This window comes from Marmota marmota, unplaced genomic scaffold, assembly GCF_001458135.2.
Source record: "Marmota marmota marmota unplaced genomic scaffold, marMar, whole genome shotgun sequence".
Taxonomy (NCBI): domain Eukaryota; kingdom Metazoa; phylum Chordata; class Mammalia; order Rodentia; family Sciuridae; genus Marmota; species Marmota marmota.
This window is the reverse complement of record NW_026000240.1, coordinates 8,674,130-8,683,422: the sequence shown is the minus strand read 5'-3', so window position 1 is coordinate 8,683,422 and position 9,293 is coordinate 8,674,130. Positions and strand designations below refer to the sequence as shown.

At 37.8% G+C, this 9,293-nt stretch overlaps 1 protein-coding gene across 1 annotated transcript in view; it reads right to left on the bottom strand.

The window, feature by feature from the left end:
- The window catches only part of Selenot (selenoprotein T), a 24,591-nt gene extending 15,627 nt beyond the window's left edge, over nt 1-8,964 (bottom strand). The window contains exons 1-2 of the mRNA XM_015486732.2: nt 8,910-8,964; nt 6,152-6,287 (exon numbers count right to left, since the gene is read on the bottom strand). Of these exons, the coding sequence (XP_015342218.1) occupies nt 6,152-6,287; nt 8,910-8,964 (191 nt within the window). The remainder of the gene's footprint in view (nt 1-6,151; nt 6,288-8,909) is intronic.
- Nucleotides 8,965-9,293: the final 329 nt, after the last annotated feature.

The following is a 9,293-nucleotide window of genomic DNA, read 5'->3' as shown; positions in this document are numbered from 1 at the left end:
AAAAAAAAAAAAAAAAAAAAAAAAAAAAAAACAAGAAGAAAGAAAAGAAAACCTTTCTGAGAGCCCACCAAACATTTACAACTACTGAGCATCATTAGGTCACAGAGAAAACCCAATAAGCAAAAAAAAGCAAATATCATTTTGGGATAAAATAGAAAAATTTAAAAATCCACTTTATGATGTTCCAGAAGTTTTAACTAATTCAAGTATATCAAAATTTAAAATGTGATACCTTTGACATAATCACATTATGCTTCTATGGGTTTGTTTTATGGAAACAATGGAGTGAATATGCAAAGGTATTTAAGAATATTTATCTCAACAAGTAACTTTATGAACAATTCAGGAAGGCCCTGGTTAAATAAGGGCACACTCACTCTATGCAATGTTATGCCTATGGATGGAGAGCTATATTTACAGACATGAAAAGTGTGGGGTACTCTTTTAAAAAGCATACAATTATGAGCTTACTCATGTAAAATTACATCACACTGTGTCATTCTGAAGGAATGCTGCACAGTATAAAGGGTACCTTACTTTCCATTTCCATTTTTGGTCCCCTCCTCCTGCTGTATGCTAAGTCAGCTTCGTTTGTATAGTTCTAGCTTGTGCAGCCCTTTCTCTCTATCTCCTGGAGTTCCCTACACCCTTCAAGACTTGATCTCCATCTGCTCCTCTGCAAAGCCTCCCAGCTCCCGGAATAAGGGAGCCTTCTTTCCTCTAACCCTCAATTACACATCTCATTGAGAACACTTATTCTTTTTACTATAAATACTGGTATATCTGTCTCTCCTACTTATTGTAAAAAAAAAAAAAAAAAATCACATCTTCCTAAGAATTGAAAAAAAGGGGGTAAACAAGTGGCATGGGAAAAGGAAGCATAAGCAAAAAAGTTTAGTGTATGTCACTATCACTAAGAGAACCGATTATCAGTGGTTCGAAGCAAAACCGACATAACAAGAAGTCTTCCTCAGCAATTCCAAGCTGCACCTGTCATGAAGAGGAATGTGAAAACAAGACTGCCCTTTTAGGAAAACAGGGAAAGTGACCATCAGAGAAGCCAGAGGGCTCCAACTACACTCTTAACTGGCAAAGAGAGAAAAGAAGATAAACAAATATATGCGCTTTCACTTTCTTCCTTTAAGTCTTCTAACAGTACAACATAGAATATCAGAGGTAAATGGAAAGCAACCAACATTCTCTCATTATACAGATGAACAAGCTGAGTGCTGATGAGATGACTCATTTACCAAACATTACTCAGAGCATAAGGGTTAGACAGAATAAGAACCTGGTCTCCAAACTGCTAGTCCAGAAAATGAGCGGTTCCTGTTCAAGATAGTCAAAATTTATAGGGATATCCTGGATTAAAAAAATATATTTTTAGTTGTAGACGGACACAGTAACTTTATTTTGCTTATTTATTTTTTTTTATTGGTGCTGAGGATCCAACCCAGTGCCTCATATGTGTGAGGCAAGTGCTCTACCACTGAGCCACAACCCCAGCCCTATCCTGAATTTTTACATGATACATTTGACTTGATTTTCTAACAGTCATCTAATGGCAAACTGTAAGAAAATGATGTTTCAATTTTCTGTAATAGAATATGAAACTTTAAAATCATTCAGTCATATTTTACCTACATCTAAAAGCTTTGAACTAAGCACTTCATTCATTATTAAGGAGAGACAACTATTATGTGCACAATGTTCAATTAGATGTTGCAGCTTTCTGTTCTGTAAAAAAAAAAAAAGGCAAAAAATTCAAAGCAAACAAAATTATAAATTCCATATAAACTTTATAAAATTTTAAAAATCTAAACCATCAATAGGTGTAGCCATTACCATTTTTTTCCTCTGACATTCTACCACAAATAATAGTCTGCTGTTATTTGATTCCAAGATGCATATTTTCCTATAGTTACCATCATAAAAAAAAAAAAAGAAACAAAATTAAAACCCACAGGATTTATCTTATGACCATTACTGTGACATAAATGGTAGTATATTTTCTTTCTAAATGATATATAAAATAATAGTGCATCCAACAATCCATTGTATCTTTGGTTTGGCGAAATACAGCATCTGCTAACTTAACTTTTCTAGTTTGTTACTACAGGTATTCTGGAATGATTAACATTTCTTTATGGAGTTTTTGTTCTGACTATTATGTTTTCAAAGTTCAGGATTCCAAACCCAGGTACAGCGGAGCACAGCTATAATCCCAGCTACCAGGGAGGCTAAGGCAAGGGGGATTCAATCTTGAGGCCAACCTGAGCTACTGAGCAAGACCCTCTCTTAAAATAAAACAAATATATAAAGGACTGGGAATGTGAGACTTGTCTACTAGGTGCAATCCTCAGCACGTTAAGAAATAAGTAGATAAAAATAAATCAAGACTCCTTCTCTTCCTTCTCACCAAAACACTTTTGTCTTCATTCTGGGGAATGGCATAGCATCATCGCCAAAGAAATCATCTTGGACAGTTCTCACTTCAGGACATCTCTCCAATATCCTTGGGGGGTGGGGGGGATTGGTTCCAAGACTTGCCCCCCAATACCAAAAATCTGCATATGTGCAAGTCTCTTATATAAAACAGTGTAGTATTTGCATACAACTACCCATAACCCCCTGTATACTTTGAGTCACCTCTAGATGACTTACAGTACCTAAAAGTATCAATGCTGTTAATAGTTGTGCTGTAGGGCATGATGACAAGAAAAACTTGTGTTTGTGTTCAGTACACATGCCACTTTTCCCCCTCAGATATTTTTGATCCAAGGTTGGCTGAATCCATAGATATGCAGCCCACAGTTACAGAGGACCAATTGTAATTCATCACCCACAGCTGCTAAATTTATCTCTCAGAGAGCTCTCAAACCTCTATGCATTCCCCCGACCAGCTCCCTAACCCAAGCTCCATCATCTCTTCCATGGACAACTCCAGAAGCCCCACTCTGTGCCTTCCCATAATGAAGCTAGCTGATCTCTCTCACACAGGGCCTGACAGACACTCAAAGTCCTATGCCTCTTGCTCTTTGAAGTCGGCTGGGCTTCTCATGTAAACTCTGTTCTTTCCTGCCACTGTCCATTATTCCCATTACCTATAAAGCTCATTCCAAATAAATCTTATCACTTGAATCCCAGTTTAAAATTTGCTTCCTGATCCCAACTAGATTACTCTCATACCACCTAAACTGCAGCTAGAACTTGGATGTCCTACAATTACAGCAGTGGGTAATTAACAAAATTTGACAATTCTGCCATATTCTGCTTATGTTTTGAAATCTTAACTTCACTTAACCTACTTTTCTCAGTAGTAATCCAACTGTCAAATGTTCAAGTAAACATCAACTGTAAAGGTTGTAGTCAGTAATCTTTTTAAACTGCAGCAACTACAGATTTGATTACATGTTAAATCATATACATGGAAAAAAATAAACATATGCCAAATATCATCTCTTTGAATACACACATAAAATGCAAAGCAAACAAAGTTAACAAGGGAACTGTAAGCTCCATTAGAGAAGGTTTTTATGCAAGTGTGGTGCTTCGGTGGGCCTCCCACATGCAAGGCATGTGCATGACCACTGAGCTACATCCCTAGCCCTTTTTATTTTATTTTGGGATAGGATTGCCCAAGCTGGCCTTAGATTTGCAATCCTCCTGAGACAGCCTTCTAAGTAGCTGAGATTACAGGTGACCACTGTGCTGGGCAAGAACTTCCTTTCAATGCTTAGTAACCTAAATAACCAGAACAAATTTTTCACAAATATAAAATCAATGTCTTCAAAATTACCAAATTCTATCGTTCAAACAACCAACAAAAAAGCCAAAGACTCAGATACAAAGAATAATACTGAACCATTTTTGCAAACTTTATGAGGTATCACACCTGTCTCATTCACCAGGAAATCTTTGAGTACTAATAAATTTATTCAAAAAGTATATATGAACACAGAGTAGGAAATGCTGTCACAAGCCTGACCTCTCCCCAATTTGATTCCATTGTGTGCTGTACTGCTATTTCATTCTAACAATTATAAAAATGGTGTAATTACCAGATATGTTGAACTATAGTTATTTAGCAAAAACTACATCTAATAAATTCAAAACACAGAGCAAAGTAAATCAATTGAAAGTAAAAGTAGTGCTTTCATAAATGTTAAGAAAAACCTCATTTCATAGCATTGAGATTTCAAACAAAATTTCATTTTTCCTGCATTTTATCCTGAACGACATTAGCTTCCTCTCCTTTCCCAAACTTGCAAATGAATGTTCAAGAATCTAACAAAACCAGAAACTTAATATTCACTTTATTACAAACAGATTAATCTCTGCAGGGGAAAAGCAACAAACAAGCAGCTAAATTTATCTCTATTTAGTAGGACATAATACAAGTTACTTCCCATGTGTATATTTAAAAAAAAAAAAAATGGAAGCAGGGCATAGGGGCACACGCCTGTAATCTGTGGCTCAGGAGGCTGAGGCAGGAGGATCAGAGTTCAAAGTCGGCCTCAGCAAAAAAAAAAAGTAGCACGCTAAGCAACTCAGTGAGATCCAGTCTGGAAATAAAATACAAAACAGGGTTGGGGAATGTGGCTCAGTGGAGCACCCTGAGTTCAATCTCCACTACCCCTCCTCCCCCCCAAAAAAATGAAAGCACTTTTGTTATGTAACATATTCAGAATGACTGCAAATGAAACTCTGTAGACTTCAGAAACAAGTCATATTTAAAACAAAATTTTTAAAAAGTTAAGCATCTAGATATCAAGTTATGAATTTTTTAAAAAGCTCAATGAGCACCCCTTCATGGTTATACACATACTCAGAAGGCTGAGGAAAGGAGAAAAACAAGTCCAAGGCCAACCGGAGCCATTGAAGGAGACCACCTATTAAACTGAAAAAGGGCTGGGCATGTAGCTCAGTGGTATAGTTTGCCTAGCATGTACAAGGCCCTGGGTTCAATCCTTAGTACGACAAAAATAACCAACCAAAAAAACCTCATATGAAGTCCTGTGTGCCCTGCCCTATATTTTGCTTACATATTTTGAAAACCTTGTTATGAATAACTTCAGTAGAAGGTACACCTTAAACTGTAACAAGAATTCCAGTGCATGAAAATCTAAAAGAGTATTTTGAAAAGGCAAAAGCACAAGCAAGAAATAGGACAGTAGAATATAGAAAAATATAACTAGAAAAGAGCACTCTTTTTAAAACCACTTTCACACTTAATCCTTAACAATCTTTTAGGTTGTTAAAATGATCACCACTTTGTAATTAAAAAAAAAAAAAAACAAAAAAAAACAGTAGAGTGTGTGCTCCGCATGGCTAGGTCCTGGTTGGCTCTCCAGGACGCGCACACACCCTCAGACCCTACTGTCATTTCTTAGTTATTATATGAAACATGACATATTCCAGACACACAATTAACCATAAAGTTCTTTTCTGTGATTCTTGTAACCAGAAATAAATAACAGTTTTCATTCCAAAAATGGTTTCACCATCTTATTTTGACTCTGGTTCAAATGTCACAAACTTAAAAAAAAAAAAAAAAAAATCCTTGGTTTTCAATGATGAGGCCAAACGCAGGTGGAAGGCGCGGCACCGGACTCGGGGGCGGACCCAAGGGGCTGGGAAGCGATTTGGGACGAACCGGGGCAACGCCGACATTCCAAAGGCTAGGGCTCCGCGGGCGCGTGGCGGTCCCCACCTTGCGACCCAGCCGCCGCCCGCAACCCGGGCACCGCCGGTGTACCACCGCGGCAGGGCGAACAGTCCCGCCGCTCGAGCAACGGCTCCCACCCAGGGCCGCCGCGGTTACTGAGGCCCGGCGCTCCGGGGTCGGGCCCCGGCGGGCGACGAGCCGCACCCGCTGCGCTGAGCGCCGGCGTGGGCTCCGCGTGACGCCGCCAGCGGCCTCGTCCGCGCCCGCAGCGTCCACCCTTCTCGCGCCTTCCCGCCCCGTCCCGCCTTCCCAGCCGGCAGAAGGCAAGCGAGCGGTTGTACCCGAGACCCGAGCGCGGCCGCGGCGGCCCACCAGGGGCCCACTGCGGAGGGGCGCCGGGAAGACGCAGCGGAGACGCGGCGTCTAGGCCGCGAAGCCGGGGCCTCGCGTAAAACGCGACGTCAGGGCCGGAGCACCACTCACCAAATCTGGAACTTGAGCAGCGGCCCCGTAGCGTACTGCATCTTTAACCTCTTGCTGGGCACGCCGCCCAGGTTGGCCGAGGCCTCGCTCCGGGCCACCGCCGACGCCGCCACCAGGAGAAGCAGCAGAAGCCTCTCTTACTCGAGACTGCCGCTGAGGCCGCCTTCAGACTGAGACTGCGGCCGCCCAGAGCCTCGCCGCCGGCGGCTCCCCCACTTAAAGTCTTTTTCCTATATTAGTTTCAATCTATCCATTATAAAAATACAGATTAGGAAATATTTTCTTATTGTCTTGCTCAATGGAATTGAAAATCTTAAAGCTGCGATAAAATATACAGAAAATAACTCTCGAATAAAAAAATAATGCATAAAAATTAAGTTTTGGGGAAGTGTCAAAAGAATCGATAGGTCTCCTTGAAACATGTTAGAGAATTTCATGTTAAAATGCATTAAGTAAATATGATTTTTCAATTTTTCATCTTTGGGGCACATGAATTAACATAATAAATTGATTAGTAAATAAGCCTTAATGAAGTCCTCTCTGTCCTTTCTCTTTATCAATGGGAATTTGTTTTAATATATTTTAGGTGATCGAATTTTTATCTAAATTCTTCATGAATATTAGCATATTAGTATGTATCCCCATATCAACTCAAATATTCTCCCACTAATGAAATTTTGCAAAACTCTCATTGACAAAATGACCTAGAGAATTATGAAAATTAAAAGAATTTGCATATTATATCTATGGGTGATTGAATTATAACATTTAAAAACGGAAAAATTTTATAAAATTGTGTATGTTAGTTTTCCAAAGCAACAAGACAACTTTTTTCTATTTTCTAAGTCATGGAAATTTAAATAAATAATTTGATTCTTCTGGGCATCTACAATACATGCAAAACAGGATGCTACAATATAAATTAAATTGTCTTAGTAAAATAGCCATTACTTTTACTATAATTGAATACTTGATCTTTCAGTACATGTTCAGGTATTATCCATACTTTGATTACGAATCTGAAATTTGCTTCCATTTACCCAGCAATTTATACACATTCTTTTTATTATAAATCCTAAATGATTAATTCTTATATAATCACTGTATGATATAACTTGGAATTTACGATGTACTTTTAAAAATAAAATGGTATTATCATGGACACAATTTAACAGGATTTCTAAGTCCAGAGTTCTGATCAAAATAAAAAATATTATTATTAGTGTTTTTTTAATAGTTATTTTGCAAGAGATTAGTATATCACTGTGCACAGAAATAACTATGCAGTGGGAAACTTTATTTTTAACTTGATCATTCCTCTTTATGCTCTTTTCAATTACCATTTGGTCCTGAGTATAGTGTCCATATGTTTCTACTTCAGAAATGATATCTACTCAATTTCATAATTACCATCTAAAATTTTTCTTGCCACATGTTAAACCCTAGAAACTCTGACCCACCCTGGGTGTTTTTCTTAGCTGCTCAAATTTTCACTTACCATGTTAATGTATTTAGTAATTCTCAGTTTCACTCATATAAATTTGCAAAACTCAAGTTTTTAAAGTAAAATATAATTCACAAATCCTTCTAATGGAGGAAATATTTTGGGTCAAATATATTTCCAGATGATTCTCAAATATGATAGTAAAGAAATAAAATCCCTTGGGTCTATTGTTTTAACAGAAAGGATTTAAAAATATTTATCACTTGTATAATTTTGTGCCCAAATTATACATTAAATTATTAAAAATAAATATTTCCTATACTAATTTAGTATATAGTTTTCCACATTAATTCTGTTGGTGTTTTTTTTTTCTATTTATGCCTTGTATTCAATTAATTTAATTCACCATAATCTAGCATTTTCTATTTTTATGTCTTAAAATATATAAAGGTGTCAAGTTCTAATATTATAANCTCAGTGAGACCCTGTCTCTAAATAAAATACAAAATAAGGGCTGGGGATGTGGCTTAGTGGTTGAGTGCCCCTGAGAAAGAAAGAAAGGGAGGGAGGGAGGGAAAAGCAAAGAAATTTGTTTTTTTGTTGTGGTGCTGGGGATTGAATCCAGGGCCTTGTATATGGCAGGTAAGCATGCTACCAACTGAGCTATTTCCCAAGCCCGGAAATCTAGTTTTAACCTGAGGTTTCTGCCTACCTTTCCAAGCCTGTCACTCCTAAAGCCAAGCTCTAGCCCAGATCTGTCACTCCCAAATTTCTGGGACATCTGAACATCTTGCAGTTAACCATAAATTCCCTTACTTATAATTACCTTATGCACTGTTAATTAGCCCACTAATATATTAAGCAAACGGCAGATATTTTAAGAAAACCTAAAATTTAGGGGACTTTCCAGTGTTAATTGATCAGATAATGGAGACCATATCAGCCTAAGAATTCTAAGAATGATCAAACCATAAACAATCTTGTGATCACCAGACTGATATGATTCTTACATTCCTTCCCATACACAGTGCTCACCAAGTTTCCTTTAAAAAAGGAAGTGGGAACCCCAAAATTTGTCTCAATCTTTAGATGGCCCACATTCTCTTCTTTAATGTATATTTCTTGGTTTATCCTAAGACATCTTTCTCTTGAAATAGCCCACGTTCTCCCTTGAACGTGCATCTGATTTCCTAATGAATCACTGTCCGTGCCTTTACTGATACACCCTGGAAATCAATATTGGCCACGTAGGTCAAGGACTTCACTTTTCCTGAGTTGAGCTCCCCTCTTCTCCAAGAATTCTTTGAGTCTCACTTCTGGTGATTTCTCTGTTGACAACCCAAAATTCAAAGTTTATATTTGGCTTCATTTTTGATGTAGTCTATTCTATGGGTTTTGGCAAATGTATAATGACATGTATTTACTATTATAGTACCATACAAAATATTTTCACCATGCTAAAAATCCTTTATGCTCCTTGTCTCCTGTGTAATCCCTGGAAACAGCTGATCTTTTCATTGTTCTGGCTTTGCATTTTCCAGAAGAGTATATATATAGTTGGAATCATAGTATGTGACCGTTTCGGCTTGGCTTCTTTAACTTTCTGGTATGTATTAAGTTTCTTCTATGTCTTTACATGGCTTGATGCTCATTTCTTTTTAGCACTGAATACTATTTCATCATCTGGACATTTATCTA